The sequence below is a fragment of the Micrasema longulum genome, unplaced genomic scaffold (genome assembly GCF_059751315.1).
Source record: "Micrasema longulum isolate JH-2025_06_02 unplaced genomic scaffold, ASM5975131v1 h1tg000250l, whole genome shotgun sequence".
NCBI lineage: Eukaryota > Metazoa > Arthropoda > Insecta > Trichoptera > Brachycentridae > Micrasema > Micrasema longulum.
The window spans coordinates 188,917-212,142 of record NW_028277455.1 but is presented as its reverse complement, the minus strand read 5'-3'; the positions used below and the strand labels follow the sequence as shown (position 1 = coordinate 212,142).

Below are 23,226 nucleotides of genomic sequence, written 5' to 3'. Positions count from 1 at the left end.
GATGGAGACGTCACAAGAGCGAAATTTTTAGTGACTATTTTTTTTTACGTTTCACTTATTAGTTTTCATTATTTTATTAATTATTATATTTGTGTACGCGTATGTATGTGCATTAGTGTATGCATATATGTTCATGTGTGTATATGTATGTGTGTATGTATGTGTGTGTATGTATATATATATATATGTATTTAAACTCTCATATCGTGAACACATTAATAATATTGTAAACAAATCTCTCAAACTTCTCAGTTTTATCAATAGAGTGACGGCGGACTTTAAAAATATTAATACCATCAAAACTCTTTATTGCTCACTAGTTCGACCCCATCTAGAATACGCTTCTCCTATTTGGTCTCCATTCTACAGGACTCATATTGACCATATCGAGTCTGTCCAACACCGTTTTCTAAGAAAAGTGGCATGGTTGCTCGGATTACAAAGGGGTAATTATTCTTATTTTGAAATAGAGCAATCTCTTAATCTGTCTTCATTGGATAGACGTAGAACTGAAATGGACCTTACATGCATTTTCAAAATACTTAATGCTTTAAGTGATGTCCCATCTCTGTTGCAATCAATTTCTTTTCATGTTCCCATCCGTGTCACCAGAAGTCAAATCTGCTATTTATAAAATCTTCTAAGTGCAACTTTGGTTTTTATGCCACAATGTCCAGAATGTGTAGATTAGTCAATTCATCACACGACTTGGAATTTTTTGGGATAGATCTTCCGGCTTTTCGTAGATCTCTTCGCGACTAAACAGTGTGGGATGAAGTTGGATTGGCATGGTTTAGCTCAAAGTTTTTGGTCTTTCGTTTTTTTTAATATATTGTATACAATTATTGTTTTCCCCTTGTTTGTATTTGCTAAATAGTTTTATGTTCTTTTTGTTCAGTTTCTTGCATTTATGTTTCTTTATGTAACTGTTGTAATTGGCTTAGGCCGTATGGATATAATAAATAAATAAATAAATATATGGATGCATGTGTGAATGCATATGTATGTATGTTAAATGTGCACATTTATACACATTTTTACTTCTTTTTTCATTGTTTTATATTTAATTACTATTTTTTCATCTCTTCCTTTCCTATTTTCCCATCCCACTTCCTTTCACCCCTAGCGAACTGTACATTTTGTTTTGTTTAAATATTTTTGTTCCTATATGAAATCCGTAATAATTGGTCTTGTTATTTGTTGTTATTCTTTATGTATTGTTTATAACTATGACTGTGTTGGTTTTAAAAATAAATAAAAATATACATAAACACATATTTTTTTAAAAATGTCTAAATTTGATAGTCCATTAACAAATAAATAAAAAAAATAAAAATCGACATATTTCCTCATTGAAATAAATATTCATTTAAATAATCCTTTGCAATAATATCTAAGGACCCTATGTTAAGTAATTGCCTCATCTCGAGTAAGGCAAATGTTAGGTATAATATTTAGCGGTCTGATTATATTTGCCAAGCAACCTTCGGGGTTCAATGGGACTGTCGATGACCTTGTAGAAGTCAACCAACTCGGGAGTATTACTGTCCTGTATCACCATCATATAGAGCCGGATTTGCCGCCCATAGGATCGAAATATCCTTTTAAATTAATTAATCATTGATAAGAAGCTCGAGCGATCATGTTTAAGCCAGCAAAACAAATTTACTTGCAACTTTTGTACATTGTTTAAAACGTCATTTAAAGAATACGATTAAGTACCAACCGAGTTAAGTATCATCTCTTAAAAATTCTTAATACCTTTTTATTCTCTTACTTGATAAAATCGGTAAAAACATGAGTTGCATGTTTATTAGTAAATATATAATGCAAATCATTACTAAAAGTATATTATGTCTAATCTTATCTTAAGAACAACAAAACCCAAAAATACAATGAATAATTGAACACAAACAAAATCGAGACAAACATATAAATTAAACATTCGTACAAAATAAATATAATAAAGTTGGATGTACGAGCTCATAAAATTTGAAAAAAGTACTATCAGAAGTAGCCCTCCAAAAAACTGAAAGTACCTGTTCAATACAAATATAAAGTATTATTTTAATCATTGTCACAAATAAAACTACCCACATACATAAAAGATTTAACAAAGTTGTAACAAAGTGTAACAAGAAAAAATAATGTGCATAAATATACGGAAGATAGGTACTTGAAAGAACATTGAAATATTTTACCTACTCGGAAACGCCTAAAACGGTTTTTAAGCATTATTAAAGATATACGTATCTAATTTCAAATGACCAAGACCATCGGCCTCGTGGTATAATGGGCAGCTCGTTTGCCTACCATGCGAGAGGTCTCGGGTTCGATTCCCGACATGGTTTATATGAAATATTGATTGAAATCACTACGGTGGAATCACTTCTCTACAATATCGGAGAGTGTGTACGGACTAACTACTGCTTCACGAAATTATCTAAAAAAAATTATAAAAATTCTTTGATTATTGAAAAATATTTACGAATACATGAAAATAACATTTTTATATGTATTTATTTAATATGATATATATTTTCTTTACTAACTTTGTATACTTTGTGGAAATCTGTTATTAGTTCTAAGTTTATACACTAAATCTGTTTGTTTACTATAAAAATGTATGTAGAACTGTTGATTTCCCAAATGAAATAAAATAAAACGGTGTTTTTACATGAATGATCAAAAATGATCAAGATGCGCAGCAATTGGTGTACCATTGTAGTGCTCTTTGCACCATTCGGTACGGAAAGGGAATGATGACGATGAATGACCAAATTTAGAAAATTTTATAATTAAAATAAATGTAGTTACTATTTTGTCTAATAGGAAACACCTTAAAATGTATGAAAATTTTATTCATGTCTCTTGAGAAAATTCCAAATGGTATTTATCCAATCGATATCTACAAATGCGTTTCTAAAATATTTTTATAAAAGTGGAATAAAGAGTTCCATATATGTTTAATACCACCACTTTACGTTTTAAATCATTAATTACATTGTCAATAATTACCCATACTAAAGTTGATATTAGGGATTAAAATGCCTCACGACGTAACTACTAAATTTGAACAATATATTTAAAGTATAATGTATGGTTATTAAAAAAAAGGCACGAACTTTCCCAATGACTTTAAAACTTAGAGCGCAGGTTATTGAGCAAGTTAATCAATATAAATATTTGGGATGCTGGCGTGGGATCACTCACAAGAGATCAAAGTCAGAATAGAGATGGCGCGAGACTGCTTTTTCAGGATGAGTGACCTTCTTTGCAGTAGAGACTTTAATTTAGACCTCCGAATGCGCATTGTACGATCTTACGTTTTCTCAGTGCTTTTTTACGGCGTCGAAACGTGGACACTCACCCAAAGCACTTCAAAAAAGATAGAAGCCTTTAAGCTGTGGTGCTACAGGAGGATATTAAAAATCTCCTGGGTGGACAGAGTCCGAAACCATGACGTTCTCCGACCAAAAGGTACTGAAGATCATAAAGAAAAGAAAAGAAAACTTGAGTACTTTGGTCATGTGATGTGAGGCAAAAAATATAACATTTTACAAATCATTCTACAGGGAAGGATTGAAGGAAGACTCAGTGCAGGTAGAAGGCGCATCTCTTGGCTAAAGAACTTGCGTGACTGGTTCCATTGCAGCACTCTGTCCTTGTTCAAGGTAGCTGCCAACAAAGTGAGAATTTCTACTATGATATCCAACCTCCATCGAGGAGAGGAACGATAAGAAGAAAATAATGAAAATTAATTAGAATAAATCATATTCAGTTTGGTTCAGTTCAGTGCCGAAAATCAGCGTTCACCATAGTAAATAATACAATATGTTATGCTTGCAAAACAGGGAAAAGAGGTACAATTGAGCAATATTTATGTAGTACAATTACGTCAAATTAAATGTCACATTGAATGAAATGTTAAGAGAACAAAATTTTGGGATTTCCAAAACATTATAACTTTTTAATCAAATAATATTAATATAATAATTTAAGCGTATAGAGAATTTTTAATGTAAAATAATTACTATTGTGATAATAAATGAGTTTCTAATAACTCCTGGGAGCATAATATGTAATTTATGTATTATATGTTTATTAATAATAAAAATAACAAAAATAAAAAAATAATAATAGTACATATTAAAATAGCGTATCGGGACTAATGACGTTTTTTTTTTGCATTAAAACAATGTGGAATTCAGACTTTTAGTTCAAATCATTTTTACGGCGATGATGGACTTACGATGATGACAATAATTTTTGCTTTTTTTATTTCAAAACGGTAAAAAGTGGACTCCCGTGTGTTATCCTTAGGTACAGATATTAGATATTGTCTATCCTCACTAGATAGTAAATACCCGTTCTGAGATAGGCAGCATTTATTCAATTTCATATAATACAGCACACATAGAATTATAAAACTCCAAAATGTATGTAGTTAAGTCCATCAGAGATTTAGAAGTTCTTTTGGACTATAAACTGACATACAACGAGCATATAGATTAAACAGTAAATAATTGGAAATTACTTGTCTTCATTAACAGAATATCTTCTGATTTTACTAATGTCTGTACAATCAAAACTCTTTATTGCTCAACTTTTTGCCCTCATCTAGAATATGCCTCCTCGGTCTGATCTCCATTGTCAATCGCATAAATCACATTGAATCAGTCCAACATCGTTTGCTTCAAAAAGTAGCGTGGATGCTTGGACTAGAGAGAGGTAATTATTCTTATGCTGATATAGAGTCAATGTTAAATATTTCTCGTCTCCTAAAACGTAGAACTAATATTAATTCCACATATATGTTCGGCATTGCTAAATGGTATAATCGATGTTCCATCATTACTGGGACAAGTAAAATTCAATATTCCGACTCGTAGGTTGAGTAACAATAAAGTACTGTTAAATGATCAGCATAGAACAAACTATGACCTTAATTCTCCAATGACCCGTCTTTGTCGTATTGTTAACTCAAGAGAAGATCTAGACTTTTTTGTTTAAGTTTACAGCGATTTAAACCAGCACTAAATAAATAGTCCATATCTGGTCTTGATGTCCCTTTTGTTTGTCAATGCTTTTTTTATTTTTTTAAAATGTTTCTAACTATTCTTTTATTGTAATATTTAAACCCCATACATAGTAGATATGAATAATGCCCGTTAATAAATACATAAATCATTATTCGATGACAGCATATTAGTTAGATTTAATATTGGGGAAATGTTGTACTTTTCAACCGTTCTACTAGGTTATAGTTCAACCCTGTATTTTTCGTCCCACAGAATCATAAGGTAGGTACTTTACTAACAAGAAGTCTGTATGTTGTGAGCTGTGATCAGCAACTGAACCCGAATTTGCAGAGGCGGGGTCGTCCACCCCACCATTTTCTGGACTACATTCACAATATATTTATAATACTCGTATTAACACTGTAAATATTTCCTGTTGACTTGACATTTGAGCGATACTTTGTGAAGAACATGATGTAACTCTTGTGTCATTAATTTGTTTAGTGGCGGTGCAAAATAACTTGATAAGTGCATTTTATAATATGTATATTCGGCGGCGTGGTGGTTGTGACATTTTTGCCTGTAATGTCATGAATTAATTTATTTTATTTTTATTATAAAAACAAATATTTGCATTTTTTATATCTAATACGAGTACCTACCTACATTTTCGAATTTTTGTGACAATTTCTTTGTTCTTTCGTCGCAAAATGCCATGTCAGGCTCGTATTACATGTATTAGAAAATGGTACAAGATCGCGCGTAAGATCCACACAAATCAAAAGACGTCTCGTAAACAATGAGGAAAGAAAAAAACATATAAAATAAATACAGTACAATGAAGAATTTCAGCGCTACGGAAAATTGGATACATAAAATGTATTCTTGCGCTCGGTAAAAATTAAATCATTCAATTATACGGCAAAGTTTCTTGGAAATGTACGAAAAAAATAATTTAATAATAACTAACCATTTGCTTTGAGCTACGTCACTAGTTCGTCCAAATCAACCAATGATAAGAGAGATTGATAGATTTTCAGTTTACGTTAAGTCAACTGACTTATCAGCACAGCTAACCAAAAAAAAGGGGAAGTGAACTTAAAATGTCACACGCGCAGAAACGTCAAAAATACAAAACTTTAAAAAATCATCGCGACTTCTATATTCAACCAAAAATTGCCTAATTACTGTTGATGCTAAAAACAAACACATAATTTTTACAAAAACATAAACTCTAAATATTAACGTCCATTCTTAGAGCAAAAATATGGAAATTAATTTTTCTTTTCAAATACTACAAATACCATTTTCAAAATGGAATGTATAAAGATTGTTCCCACGCGATTCAATGCAAATCACACACAGGCTCTTTGACACCTTTCATAATACGAATTTCTCCAAAAATAACATCACACATTATTCTTCGCACGATTTGGACTTCGGAGAATGCAAACTTATGAAGAAATGATACGAAAAGTCTTAAATATCCCTTTAAAAACCATAAACAATGCTTTTACGTGATTTGAAATTCTAACCAGCCATTTTGAGGTATTCAGTTTAAAATGTTTGTGTGAAAATACAGAAATGAACATGACAATTGGTTCCTGGATCCACAGGTATTACAATGCCAGAGATTATCAATAATAATGAGGAAGCTCAGTGCTACGGGAAATTGGATAAAAAAATGTTTTCTTACACGCGGTAATTGTACGAATTATTTGTACCGTGAAGTTTCTCGAAAATGTATAAAAAAAATGAACTGCTTTGAAACGTCACAGGATCTTGTGAACAATAGCCAATCAATTATAGCGTTGTTTTATGCATTGTGATAGATTTCCGGTTTCCAAGAAGCCATTTTTTTCAACGTTAAGTGTATTTGACAGTGACAGGGTTCTACTTTTAAATGTCACGAGTGGAGTAATTTCCAATTTTTAAAACTTACTAAAATCAAAGCGATGGTAATACGGATACATAAAAATATATTTTTTTAAATTTTTCGCTTATTTCGACAGTCTATTAACAAATATATACATATATTTTTGAACTACTTTATTTCCCCATTGTCGATATAATCAACTAACATTGGTAAATGCATTCGTAAATGTTTTCAGTTACGTTTCTAAAAACATGCCTATAAAAAATATGCAAAAACATAAAATTTATTATGTTTAAAATAAATATCCAAATATGTCTCACTATATGATTTTCACATAAAACGTTGTTAAATTTGATCTTCTATCTGTTTTTTTTTTGTATTTATGATTTACTGAAATATTTTTATTTTATGTACGTTTTCTATAAGTCATATAAATAAATCGTGGTACAGCCAACGAATCCGTTGAATATTTGACATTCTGTGCCCCTATTACAATAGGAACAAAGTTATCATAAATTTATATATTTGTTTATTAACATACATAAGTTTATTTTACATTATTTGAGACATAAGTCCCAACTCCATGGGACTAAAAGTCCTGTGTTGAGATGGGACTAGCAATTAGTTGACATAGACACATAAGTATACCACTACAAATATATTATCAGAAACATAAAAAATATTTTTTTTAAAATTTTTCGCTTATTTCGACAGTCTATTAACAAATATATACATATATTTTTGAACTACTTTACTTCCCCATTGTCGATATAATCAACTAACATTGATAAATGCATTCGTAAATGTTTTTAGTTACGTTTCTAAAAACATGCCTATAAAAAAAATGCAAAAACATAAAATATATTATGTATAAAATAAATATCCAAATATGTCTCACTATATGATTTTCACATAAAACGTTGTTAAATTTGATCTTCTATCTGTTTTTTTTTGTATTTATGATTTACTGAAATATTTTTATTTTATGTACGTTTTCTATTAGTCATATAAATAAATCATGGTACAGCCAACGAATCCGTTGAATATTTGACATTCTGTGCCCCTATTACAATAGGAACAAAGTTATCATAAATTTATATATTTGTTTATTAACATACATAAGTTTATTTTACATTATTTGAGACATAAGTCCCAACTCCATGGGACTAAAAGTCCTGTGTTGAGATGGGACTAGCAATTAGTTGACATAGACACATAAGTATACCACTACAAATATATTATCAGAAACATAAAAAATATTTTTTTTAAAATTTTTCGCTTATTTCGACAGTCTATTAACAAATATATACATATATTTTTGAACTACTTTACTTCCCCATTGTCGATATAATCAACTAACATTGGTAAATGCATTCGTAAATGTTTTCAGTTACGTTTCTAAAAACATGCCTATAAAAAAAATGCAAAAACATAAAATATATTATGTATAAAATAAATATCCAAATATGTCTCACTATATGATTTTCACATAAAACGTTGTTAAATTTGATCTTCTATCTGATTTTTTTTTTGTATTTATGATTTACTGAAATATTTTTATTTTATGTACGTTTTCTATTAGTCATATAAATAAATCGTGGTACAGCTAACGAATCCGTTGAATATTTGACATCCTGTGCCCCTATTACAATAGGAACAAAGTTATCATAAATTTATTTATTTGTTTATTAACATACATAAGTTTATTTTACATTATTTGAGACATAAGTCCCAACTCCATGGGACTAAAAGTCCTGTGTTGAGATGGGACTAGCAATTAGTTGACATAGACACATAAGTATACCACTACAAATATATTATCAGAAACATAAAAAATATTTTTTTTTAAAATACATATATATATATATATATATATATGGCACATCAATACGGTAAACAGTAAACTCAAACATTCGGAAAATCATCAAGGAGTTTCCTACTCAAATCCCTCCCTCAAAAAAACCTTAACTACTTTCTTGAAAATAGTTTTTGTCTTTGAGAGCTTAATACGCTCTTCCAAAATATTGAACACTCTCGGTGCGATGAATGAGAGATGTCTCTGAGCAAAAGTCGTACGGGTTTCGGGTATGACATAATTCATGCTCTGAGAAAACTTCGTACATAAAGTTACTTAAATAACTTATTATTACCTCATTGTCCATAAAGTTTTTAAAAATGTACGAAAATGTATATATTTGTATTGAAATTTAAAGTATCTATTTCTGTATAGAAAGTTTGGCTTTACTTTAAAGATAATCGCCCCCCGCGAATTTTGATTTCGCGATAATCTCACAGAACGTTAAAAAAAAGTGTGTATTTAAAAATAAATAAAATAATAATTTAATTTATTCGCACTTGTGATTTGTTGATTTATTTAAGACTATATTACCCAATAAAAATTTATTCTAAAGAGTTTTTGGCAATAAAAAAAACTCGCTGTAAGATAAGCGAATTAAGTATTGGGTAAAAGAAACATGTCATGGAAATTGTTATTTTGGTAAGTTTTATTATTGTTATTATTTATTAAACTTACCAACTTTATTTTAATTGTTTATGAAATAAAGTATTTTATTTACAGAAACGAATATTTTCATTCAGACAAGGAAGTTGAATTTATTAGCAAAACGCAATCTGGAATCTAATGTCTAGGGGCAAAAACGAGTCTTGTCAAGTTTTTGCTTGGCTCAGTTTGTTGCGCAAATCGACTACTTCGTGATTATTCGACAATAAGAGGTAATAATCTGATACAGTTCGGTATACTTACGGCAAGTATACAGAATGGAAAGTTAGACGACTAGGCAACCAAGGTCGGTTAGATTCCTGCCATTTATGTCTTACAATGTAATCCACCTTCGCCTTCAGTTACTTAAATATAGTACCCACTCGCTACTCGCTACTCGCTACTCGCTACTCGCTACTCGCTACTCGCTACTCGCATACTTGTTGAACTATTTTTTATTTTATCGCTCACACATTGAATTTTTTAAAAGTAATATTTTTTTAATACAAAAGTAAACCTACAGCAATTTAGCGATATTCTTACTCATACAGATGATGGTCAGCTAAATAATATCCTGGCGTGACTGCGTTCTGTGTAAGGCCCTTTTCACACAAGCCACCCCAATTCACCCGGCCAGATAATTTTACTGGGTTCACCCTACAAAAGGTGACACATTGTGTATGCATTTGTAGGATAAACGCGGTAAAGTTACCGGGCCGGGTGGATTTGCGTGGCATGTGTGAAAAGGGCACAAATCTATTAAAACGGGTCGGGGGACTTGGGGGGAGACCGAGAACGCTTATAGGGTAAAGCAAGCTAATTGTGCGCACTAAACAAACTTTTCGTTTTCAATTATAATCATAGGAAAAAACAATATTTTCGGAATGAAAATAATGTATTGTTAATAATTCAACAAAATTTTATCGTTTTCTGCGTACTCTCTCCTACTATACTTGGTAAAAATACGCGCAACCATTTTTTTTGTATAAGGTAAGAGTATGCATATTATAAAATATTTTTATTGCTCCAAAACCAATTTAGAGTTAGTTTACAGAAATTATTTCTCAATTATCATTTCAATTATGTTTTTGTATTTTTTTTCCTATTGATTTCAATGAAACTATTATTTTGTATATTTGATTACGTATGAATCTAAATTTGTAAAATATGTATTTTATTATTTAAATTTTACTGTTTTTTTAACATTGTCTTCTTTGGAATTTTATTACTTATTATTTATACCTTGTTTTTCTGAATCGTTACTCTATTGCATCACATGTCATTGTTATTTAATTTAATTACGTATTTTTTATTGTTAATTATTATGGCTCAACACGGACATATACTAAAAAGCCTTGATAAGTTAGTTAATATTTAAACGAGTGTAATTTTAAATAAATAAATAAATGTTTAATACTTGTACGGAAAAAAATGTGTTTTCGACTTAACCCTAGAATGGTAACAGGAGTGACTCGTCACCCCAGACAACCAATCACGCTCTAATATCTCGAAAGTTACTAATTGTCTCGTTCTAACATTTCACCGATTCTCTTGTTTTGCTGTGTGTAATTAATAGCTGTTGCACGTGGGTAGCGAAAGGACGTGTGGTTTCGGAGATTCGGGTATATGTGGGGTGACGCGTGTTACTATTACGAGTGTATTTTTGTATGCCTACTCAAATTAAATTGCGATTTCTTTAGATCAAAAATGGCATTGCTCAATATCAAAGAAATTGAACGATATCTAATGAATATTGCTATTCTTTGGGATGCTAGATCAAACAAGCATTAATGCTATGATATTTCACCTAGAGGCTAAACGTTCTAATGTATCAGCCAAGAAATATAGAAGTGGCTCCTTGAAAATTTTGGCGTTGCAATTGGCTGAACCACATATGAAACGGCGTTTACAGTCAAATTTACCTCGTGAAATAGCAAGCACTGTTTGTGCTATTCTAAACACTCTGAAAGGGTTTTTGCCATTATCTAAATTACAAAAACAAGCCAGGTGAAGGGTTATGCTCACGAAAAAAATATAAATAAGTTAAAATTGATTGCATTAAATGTAAAAAAGCCGGTTTGTCTTGAACTTCTAAAGGAAATTGATTTGAATTGTGTTTAGATACCTATTTTTCGTGTTTTTTTCAATTTCATTTTATTGAAAACTGATCTGAAGAAAAGTTCCTAATTGTGTGTTTAGTTAATAAATTCAGAGTGAATTACTCGCAAAACTATGTTTTTTTCCTTAAATTAAACTGGGGTAACCGATCACCAGTTACCATTCACGCTTGAATAAAATGTGTTACTATCCTAGGGTTAATATTGATAGAGTACAATAAAATATCATCTTTATTTTTATACATGATTATTCTTGATTTATTTCTAATGACGTCTTATAAATGTCACGATTAAGTAACGGTGTGCGTAATGTATCGTACAATGCCCACTATAACTAGCGACGGTGTAACAGAATGTTATAATATTATGACCAGTATAAATATAATATAATAATCCAATTCCATTCAGGCTGCGTTCTTATTGGGTTCCACAAGGCTAGGTCACCCAGAAGAGAATGGTCGGTTCATGTCCGCATTGAAGACTCTAACTGTATTTCCTTGCCAAACAAATATCAGCCTAATTAATCGTAATCAGACATGAAAGAAAACATATATTGAAATTAACGATAAATACGTTTATATTGACAACATTTTTTATACTACATGAATAGATATATCGAAATTAATTTAAGTAAATATTAGTATTAAAACACTTAATGACTTTTCATTTTTACCGGTTTCGAGACGTACCCGTCTCTTTGTCAGGACACTCACTACACCAACATACAAATACTAAAATACACTTTCACTTTTACCATCACATAGTATTTAAGAAAGAAATACATAAATTACATGCAGAGTTAAAGGGGGTGCAGACACCATTATGTCCAAACATGCACTAAAATGAGGTTAATAATATTCAGCGATATGTTGCGGAATTTGTGGTGGTGGGTTTCAAGAAGATGAGGAGCTAAGAAATTGGACGTTACACGATTGGTTAGTTTTTTAATAAAAAAGGGGGGTATTTCACATTAAAAAAGCATTAAAAATTAATGTTCCCCTAATAAATTATCAATCGTGAATACTATGTATACTACGGTGACGGTAAAGGTGATAGTGTATTTTAGTATTTGCATGTTGGTGTAGTGAGTGTCCTGATGAAGAGATGGGTACGTCTCGAAACCGGTAGACAGGAAAACTTGGTAAGTGGTTGAATACTAATATTTTCTATCATTAATAAATATCTTTGACCACAAAGTTAATGCTTTGAACATAAATAACATTTATCGTATTTTTTTAATGATATCATTATTTTGCTGTTAAAATATTGTCATCAATGTTCCGTTGGGTCGATTCAAAAGGCAACATTATCATTTCAAAAGTACTAATATAAATTAAAAGCCAAACTCAACGAGATTTAGGTATTATACTTGACACCAAACTTTCTTTTACAATTCATTTTGAACATGTTATAAATAAATCCTTAAAACTTATTGGATTTATTAACAGAAGCACAGCTAACTTCAAAAATATCAATACCCTTAAAACTCTATTCTGTTCGCTAGTTTGCCCGCACCTAGAATATTCCTCTGTTATCTAATCTCCATATTATGATGTTCACATCAAAAATATTGAATCAGTTCAACATCGATTTTTAAAAAAGAAAGATAGGCTGGAGGTTGGGCTTATCCAGAGACCTATATACGTATAATGAGTTAGAAACTACATCGAATATATATTCTCTTTCGACCTTATAGTCCTATTTAAAATTCTCAACTCACTTTTTGATGCGCCTGAACTACTGAACTCAATAAAATTAAATATCCCAACTAGAAACCTCAGACAAAACGTACTTTTTCATACCAATAACCATAGAACCTAAGAATTCTAGGCATAGGCCTAGAATTCTTAGGTCTGCCAACAAACATACCAGTCTTGATTTCTTTGATAACAAGTTGTCTTCTTTAAAACGATCACTCCCACTTCCACTCCATCCAAGTCTACTATAAACCATTGAGTCTTTAAACGTTTTTATAATAATTTTCTATGTATAAATGTGTTCATAAAAATGCCCATTGGGCGTACATATAAATAAATAAAAATAGATAAATAAAGAAACGCATCAAACAAAGTTCATCCCAACTTCTATAATATTTGATGTATTCACTAATTCTTGATTTCGTTTCTTTTTATTGCAGGAGACCGCTGCGAGGCATTGATTGAAAAACAAAATATGGGGCACACAAGTGCGGCGCCTTGTTCAGATGGCGACATGAAATCAGCATTTTCTGTATTTTTAGGCTTCCCCTTTTTATGTTGTCCCAACTCAACAAAGAGCTTTTGGTTTTATTGAGTTTAGAAAACGTTACTATTTTATGCACTGCATGTTATTTTGTAATAAATAAAAAAAATAAAAAATTAGAAGCTTTAAAAAACATTGTAAAAAACGTTCTCTAAACACGAGCATTTTACTATATTAAAATGGTCGAAACGTGATAAATATAAACTTTGTTGATATGAAAATCTACCTGTACTTGTATTATATACCTATATTGTCATTTTTCTTTAATTAAAATACATATGAAGTGCCGATTAACCGCTTTAAATCTGCAGTTTCATTTAATTAATACGATTTTAAAATGTTTTGTTTCTAATTTCGGTCTGTTTCCTCATCCGGTGTATGGCTTAAAAGCTTTCAATCACTCGGGTCGTGGGCTATAAGTGGCGTCTGTGAATTTAATAAATTGACTGATCCAGTTTTTATCTCGCATAAAAACTAGGCGACATTGAAGGCCGTATCCATCGAATTTTATGCAAAACAACCTTGAAATGTTTTGACTAACTCTATGTTGCAAGTACCTACTCATGTCATTTCGCCGTCACTTATAAAAATAATCTGTTTCGGTATGCTGAACTAATCCGATGTGTTTTCTTTGTTGATCATCGTAGGCACATCAAATACATTAGAAAAATCCACTCACTACGACTTATTTAATTCTCCATCACTTTGTAATTTTAATATTATAAAATCCTACTCGACTCAATTTTGTGTTGGAAAGGAAATTAAGAGGATTAATTATAAATATTTTTATCATAATGCATGTGGCATTTGTCCAGTAAAAATACTCGCAAAGAAATGAATTATTAAAAAATATATAGGCATTAATTTTATTTTGATTCGCAGTTTTATGTTAAATTATCAATTAAATTTATATATTTTTATTTAACACGAATTTTTTTTCTATTTTTTCTTCTATTTATTGTATATTTTTACTTGCAATTCTAGTTTTTATTTTTTTATTAATATTGTCTTATAATTTAAGATGTAAATTTTAATAATTATTTTTGTCATTGTTATTTAGAATATTTAAATTTTATTTCAGCTCAACACTGGTTTATACATAAAGAGCTGAAATATGTTCAATCAATGCAGTTAAATTTTTGTATTTTAATAAATAAACATATAAAATAAACAATATTTTGAGTTTGTCCAAATTTTTGTAGACAAGGACTGGATTCAACTCCCTGGGGAGCTGTTTATATTAACATATTACAACAGAGATGAAGAACATTTAAGAGAAGGTAATATAGAAGTCTAGGCATCTACAGGGCTTATGACCTGTCATTGGCTGGTTTAAGTGGCCACTTTACACATGGTGTAACATTCACCATTCTGCCCATATTTGAACATCTATATTCCTTCAATTCTTTCATCTGTTGACTGTTAACTTCATAAACATCAACAGATGAAAGAATTGAAGGAATATAGATGTTCAAATATTTGCAGAATGGTTAATTAAACCAGCCAATGACAGATCATAAGCCCTGTAGATGCCTAGACTTCTATATTACCTTCTCTTAAATTTTCTTCATCTCTGTTGTAATATGTTAATATAAAATAAATGTAATTTATTCACTAATATTTGTGTCAATCTTGAAATGTCAATTTTGGGGTTGATTTTTTAATAATTTGAGAGAGAAATTTAAGATTTTTCGAAAAATTCTTAAGTTTTAAGCCACATAAACTCAAGGCAATTAAGGCAGGAAACTAAATATAAAAAATATGTGAGGCTAAATTAAAGTTTCACAAAAAAAATATACCAGAGCAATGTTTTTCAATTCGGACATCGCAGGTACAAGTAAGAAAAAATAAAAAAGTAAGAGATGAAAAATAGACATCCCGGAGGAAAGATAGCTCCAGATTTTTAAAATGCTGACGCTATTTGTATGACACATCAATCATTATTGAAAAACAAGACTACGTTTTAGTACTATTTTGATGGTCCTAGAGAGCGCATACATTTAATTTTTTTGTTATTTGCAAAGCGTGGAATTTTACGTAAAAACCGTTTTGAATGTTTTTTTTTCTTCAATTAAACGTCTATGTAAAGTTAGTGACTGAATTCGGAAGCATGTTTAAGAATCTTTTTTTAATAAGGAGATCATTTTTTTTGCACCACAATAGGCCAGGAGGCCTAATTACAGTGGTGAAATACATCACGGTATACCCAGGCTTGAAAAAAATTACATTGTAATTTTTGTGTTCTCACCGGGAATCGAACCCGGAACCTTCTGTGTGTGAGTCAAGCGTCTTGACCACTACACCACGGAGGCCGCCAACTAGATAGCAAGCAGAACTCAAATTATTTCTGATAAATAGGGTAGTCTGCAAGAGTTGACACTATGAATTTGCAAACCATTAATGGTTTTGTACTGCAGGCTGTTATTTTTTTTGTTTTTAAAATGTTTTCTTAGTTATATATAATACTTGAAGATGTCTGAAAGTAAAAAAAATATTATATAATAAATTGTAGTATGACCACCATAGAGTAAGCCAGTAAGTAAACAAGTAGAAGAAAAAAACAAAATAAATCTACCCGCTAAATTAGGTTTGTCTGAATCAACTCTTCGCAATTGGCATAAAATAATTGTGTTGCGACTTGCTTGAGTAGGCATATTTGCATCCATCATTGCTTTCAATATTACCACTAAAAACGCTAGTTGCCTCAACCACAAACTTCATTATTTTTTAGACCATATCTCCTGTATACACTCGATAAAACAAAGTCCCAGCAAAAGAAGCTTGAAATCAAAAGGAATATATAGTTATCTATAAAAAAACAACTTAGACAAACAAATGTTTATCACAGAAGGCTAAACTAGCAGTTCACAATGCAACGCATGGAATTGGAAAAATGTTGATGAAAGTAGGTTAAATGCGGTCGAAATGCGATCCCTCAGGCGAATGTGTGGTAAAACGATGTATGATAGGTGCACAAATGTCAAGATCCGTGAACTGTGTAAGGCTGAGACATGCATTATCGACTGAATCAAAAAAGGGGTGCTGCGTTGGTTTGGACATGTAGAGCGAGTGGACAGTTAAAGAACGGCTAAAAGGATCTACGATGCAAGTGTTGATGGATGCAGAAAACGAGGAAGACCGAGAAAGACATGGCACGATCAAGTCCATCAAATACTTGAAGGTGGACATGTCAAAAGTAGGAATAATCGGCGTGCGTGGATGAAAAGATGTATGAATGTAGAGAAAGCGAGGTGTGTATGATAAGGCGTTGTTGTTGTTATACAAAAAATATCCTCAAATAAAAGAAGAAGAAGGAAAAAAAGAACAAGCTAATATTTAAGGTAAAACGTTTAGAAAACCAAAAGTACCCCCTAAAAACAGGGTTTGAAATGAATGCTTAGAATTCTAGTCTATAAAAGATGAATTCAATATGTATTACGGTTTGAATGGTGGCACAATGGTTGCATGCCGTACTTTCGCATCGAGAAATTTAAATGTGGTGCGTGCGATCGCTTGGTATAGTGCGTACTTTTGTCGAACTACCGTGCGTACTCTTGCAACATGGGTCCGTAAGAGTACGGAAAATTATTGATTTTGTATTAAATTTTTTTTTCTTCTTTGATTTCCAATTGGCGATTATTGATGACCATACTTATATTTTTTATTGCACAAAACCAAAAAGTGCGCACTCTTAAAACACCCTACCCTATTGCGCCTGAAATTGTAAAAATAATAATGCTCTTAATAGCACTTAAAAAACGAAAAATCAAAATGGTGTTATACTCTACTAGCGATAAAAAACAAATTGCCTTTTATTGTCTGTTATTAACGCTTTAGTATTTAACATCGGCATAAAATTGCCTATTTGACATTTAGTGAATATCGCGTGAATAGTCGACAAAGGATAAGGCGCGTACTTAAAGCTTTACTTATATTATTTATTTCTTATGTTTTGAGTTCAGACAACCTTGGCATTTGTAGCAGGGTTCCTGACGCTAGAGCTAAGGAGGTTTTATTGCGCGGTCAGCGGTCAGTTATGTATTGTGGTTAATGCAAAAAAACCTTCGCTTTGAATCAGGACGATCCCAGGCATTTGCTTTGTTTGTTGCTACAGTGAACTATAAACATTTATAAAGCTTTTATTACAGTAGCTTTTGCAGACATTCCTAGACTTCAAAAGTTAAATCCTTTATTTTAGTATATTTAAAAGATAGATGTGAATACGTACTTTCAATCTTCAAATTTCAATTTGTTAAAAAAAACGAAATTTAGATTCACAAAAAGCCTCCGTGCATTTCTATCGGCTGCCAACTCCTTTGCGTCCTCTCAAGTGATCAGATGTGATGCTACGCAGAAATATTCCGTCATGCGGGACAAAAAGATGCTTAATTTGAACTGCAATCGTGAAAAACAAAACATAAATAGTTTTATTCACAAATACTTCCCAACTTATGGAGTAAGTACATAATTAGCTAATATTTTATATGATAAATTTGTATTTTTTAAAGCAATTCCACTTTTAATTCTGACAGTTTTGACATATTATTAATACATAGACGCGCCCTATAGAGTAAAATATTTTTAAAAGTAATGACACGAAAACGCAACCCTCGTTACTGAGATTGTTTAATTATACCAGGGCTGCATTCAACGAGCATGCATATAATACCAAAAACTTGAGGGTACTCATTTTTAGTAAATAAAAAAAAATGTATTTTAAAGTTAACAACCAACGATTGTTTTATTCATCGACCTACCAGGGTTGCATTCGACGAGAATACATATGCAAAAAAATTGGGAGGGTGCTATTTTTTCGTATTTAAGTTTGATTTTGAATGTTAACAAACAACATTCATTTTTTATGGATCCCAGTCAGATTCTTTCCTTAAATTCCCTAAAATTTCGACCCATTTATTTCACTGGATTTTAGGGAATGCAAAAATAATATTAACTCACATTTGTTAAATTTAAAAATGTATTCTTATTGGTGCACCCTTGTACTTAAGAAGAGCTTCGCAATTGCGCCGCTAGGCGTAGTTTGAAGTTAGAAAAAAAAATGTATTTGAATATTAATAATTTTAACCTTTGTTAATCACTCATGAACAAATATTTACCAAGGAAAAGTTACCCGATCCTTTTTACAATGTTTATCTGAAAGGTTTTCACACTCTTTCAAGACGAAAGTAGACATTTTGGCTTCGATTCTAAGCGTCACGCCTGGCTAGCGGTCGAAGAACGACTAAATATGCGTTGGGCATGGCTGAATTAGGTGTCGTCATTTTTGAGGCCGTAGGACATATCTATGTGTATTAATATGCCAATGAGGGAAATGCTTTATTTTTGATAAGGTAAGTATAGGAATAATGTGTCCATTTATTAAACCCCACAGGCTAATTGATATTTTGGATTTTTAATGCAATAATCATAGAACATAGAATTAAGAATAGTCCAGAAGGAGCGTAGAATCATATTTGAATACATCGGACTGCGTCCAATAATTTCCCCACTATGCCTCACTTTCGCCACGCGCATTCATGATGCCGCTACACGATGAGAAAAAAATATAACTATAACACAAATGTAATGTAAAAAAAAGCTATCTGTTAGTTTCTCTAAAATGTTATTGTGCACGCGGAAATATTGATTGACACAACAGAGTAGATAAGTAAAGAGTCATTTAATAAGAATAATTGAATTAATGAACTTTAAACTCTAAATATAAAACTTTAAAAAACTGATATTTTTATAGCATGTCAAATAATATTTGATGTTTTAAAGATACTGTCGGTCAAATGTCCACGAGAGTAGTTTAATCTGAGATCCAATTTTCATTAGTTCTCTCATTAGATGAGCAAAATAGGGTAAAAAAAAATACTACCCTGGCAACACTAACGAAGTGTTCATTTTGTTTCTTCGACAATCTGACAGATGGAAAAATAATTCTATTTTTAAGTAATGCATTTGTTACACACACATTCATTTGCTAATTACACATGAAATGTGATCCCATCCTGTTTCTTTAAGATCCTAGCAGTATTTCTACACTTAATAGGACACAACACGGCATTGTTGAATTCAAATCAGGAGTTGCGTACTGAGCGACGTAAAAAAAGAAATTAATGGGTCAAAACGTAAACCTACTTATTTATGTGTAGTTTAGTCGCCTTCAGTTTGATGTGCGTATACGGTTTCTGGACTATTCCTAATTCTATGGCAACAATTATACTAAGTTCGAAAGCATGTTTTATATGTTTTAATTCACGCAATCCTTTTATTTTTTAATTAAATTAAATTAAATGGACGTATTAACTTTTTACTTCATTTCAAAAGGTTTGGTAAATTGAAACGTACCTACTAAATTATTAATTTTAATGACAACGATTTACAGTTCTGACACTTATTTGAAAAGAGAAACTTATTGTAAATCAAGATAAATAGGTATTATAAAAGAAAAATCTTGAACCATAACTTTCACAAAATTATTCCGTTAACGTGCATTTAGTTAAAACTTATGGAAACGTTAAATACTTAGAAATGGATAAAAAAACAAATAAAAAATAAACTCATTCATATTAATAATGTTTAAAATATAAACTGTACCCTTCGTCTCTTCGTCAGGATAGATATTTTTAAGATTTTATTTAAAGACAAAAATTAACGAAATCCATAAATAAAAGTTTATTGGTGCGTTTCCAATACAAAAAACATCATAGAAAATTATCATAATTATTAAACAATATTAATTACACTAACATGCAAATCCCACTTTATAGCTTCACCATCATCACCTATCTGCCAATGGTGCAAAGGGCACTACATTGGAACATCAAATACAGACCTCGATCTTTCGTTACATTAATGTAAGGTGATTAGTCTTACGCTCTAGGTACCAGTCCAGGGACAGTGAAATACTGCGGTGTTAAGTCACCTTTAAAACAAATATTTCACCATAGTGATCGAAAGAAAAAATAAAATAAACGTGCTCAAAGGATATATAATATAAGAAACGAACATCAACGGGCTCTGATTATCAATTTTATTTTTTTAATTTTTTATATTTCTGTAATTTTATTACCTCTTCAAGTCCATTTTTTTAGAAACAATGTTTTAAGGATGAGCGAAGCAGATAGGAAGACTCTTGGTCTTTAAAATAGTTTTTGAGAATATAGCTACCTACAGTGCTTTCACTGTTATTTTTTATGAAGTACGAAAAAAATATTTATCTTTACTAAAATATGTAACATAAATGGATGAATCCATTTTTGACAAAAAAACATGCAAAAATCTAATTTTCGTGTATGTCCATTTTCTACACTTCTACGTATCAAACTTAGACAAATGTACACAAAATCCTTAGAAAACGAAAATTGAAAATGTACTTGGATATTAAATATAGCAAATCTAACATGGTTTCGTATCGAAAATGGACAAATTTCTCTCAAACAAACACAAGCGACCATTATGCATAATGGCCGCTATTAATCTTGTCATTTTAATATCGACTATGCATGCGTGTCTTCAGTTTTCCAGAGTTATGTAGATTATAGAAAGTTTTTTATTTAATATGGCTAGTAAAATTGCTTTTTTTGATTTCAAGAAAGCAAGGAAGAGTAAAATATCCCGGAGATTGGATGTGTTCTCAACAAAAGCGAGGAAAATCAGTTTAAATTGAGCTCACACTTTATTCAAGTAAAATTCACGGGCGTACATTTCTCAAGCATCTTTGTTTGTTGTTTTTCATTTTCTTCAATTAAAAATATCTTAAAATAAGTTTGGATTGGTTGAATTGCTTATTTTAATTTAACAATTTAAAAACGTTAATCACGGGCGCCACTGATTAACTAAATACATACACCAAATAAGGATCGTTGTCAAAATTAGACAAATTCAATATACTTATTTTCAAAAATGCTGAAATCCTTACATAAGTATCAATATATTAATTATCGAAAAATTAAAATTAATTTACTTTGCATTAGCCCAGTCCATATTACAGTACGTAATAATCGGATGGGGTGGTGCTTTTAAAACAGATATTTTACCGGTCGAAAAAATACAAAAATTTAAGTTATTTTAAAAATCGTCTACTTTTCCCACTGTTCAACTAGTTAAAAAAATTAAGGTTTTAGATATAAAATTGTTTTATAAAAAGAATTGCTTGCTTCAAATACATAAAGACAAAATAAATAGTAGTGTTTCTAGGTCACAAAACGTAAGTACGCGACCTAGAACAGGTGGTAATATCTTAATTCCCAAATTAAAAAGAACTACAGCACAACATCATTGTACTTACAGTGAAATATTTTCATTTAATGAAATAGACAATGAAAATGAAAACGATAGTCAGAAATACAACATATTTAAGAGAGAAGTGGAAAGTTAGATTTACAATTTTTCTTTGTGTAGCAATGATTAAAAACACTGTTTATATATATTTTTTTCTAATTTATATACAAGTATGTTATCTTTAAAAAATTAATAATTAAAAATAAAATAAACAAACTATTGTAAGACGTCACTTCCCATTATGTACAAAAGAATTGTTTAGTTTTATTTTACGTAAAGGGAAACGTTAATGTGAATATATTTATTAAATTAATGTAAAAATTGTATTTAGTAGTAATATTGTATTTAGATTTGTTATCTGAATAAAAAAAAGTTAAAAAAATATTCGATAAATCCAAAATTGTTTTTTGAATATTTTCTTTAAAATGAGGCACTGACATGAGCTATGCACGTTACATATCATTTAAAGTATTTGAATGTATGTGCATTATTTTTTAGTTGAAAATGCGTCTACAGCACGAATGAGAGATTTTCCGTGCTATCTTTTTTTGTACGAAATGGATTTGTTTATTTTTAAAGCTATCAATTGTAATTATATCCTAGGAGGTTCCATTACTTGCCGAAAAACATTTGGATTTGAAGATAAGTTCCTGTCAGTTGAATAAAAACAACGTTTGAGAATAACACTTTAAGTAGTAACCATTAGATTCTTACCTGCCACCGTAAATTTCATGTCCAAAGGGTGTGGCTTCATCATCAGAGTTGTCATCGCTGCCGTCATCCCTGTTACGTAGTCCATTAACCGCCATGATTCCTTAAATGATCTGTAAAAACAAAAATGGTACATTTCAATTTTAATTATTTTATTTCATTTATTTATTTTTAAGTTACATCAAGAACATCACAGAGTATTCAATTAGTTCTCAACACATTACAAAAAATACATATCAGATTTATTAAATAGAAAAGAGAAAAAAAAGTCATGTGAAATGGACATACATATTACAATTTAAAAATTGCCCTTCTAAGAGAAATCCCACTGTCATGAAATATATCGACATCCGAGGCGATACGATTGAATGACACGACTGCTCTACCTACCGGCATCACCATAGGCAGGTTGGTTCGGCATCGTGGTAGGTAGAACAACCTGTGTTGCCTTTGTCGAAGATAATTATCAGGGAC

At 30.8% G+C, this 23,226-nt stretch overlaps 1 protein-coding gene across 2 annotated transcripts in view; it reads right to left on the bottom strand.

The window, feature by feature from the left end:
- The window catches only part of kkv (hyaluronan synthase-like protein kkv), a 119,896-nt gene that overhangs the window by 40,653 nt on the left and 56,017 nt on the right, over positions 1–23,226 (bottom strand). For both annotated transcript variants that reach the window (XM_088223728.1, XM_088223727.1), the window contains exon 2: positions 22,756–22,865. In XM_088223728.1, the coding sequence (XP_088079854.1) occupies positions 22,756–22,850 (95 nt within the window). In that variant the 5' untranslated portion in view covers positions 22,851–22,865. The remainder of the gene's footprint in view (positions 1–22,755; positions 22,866–23,226) is intronic.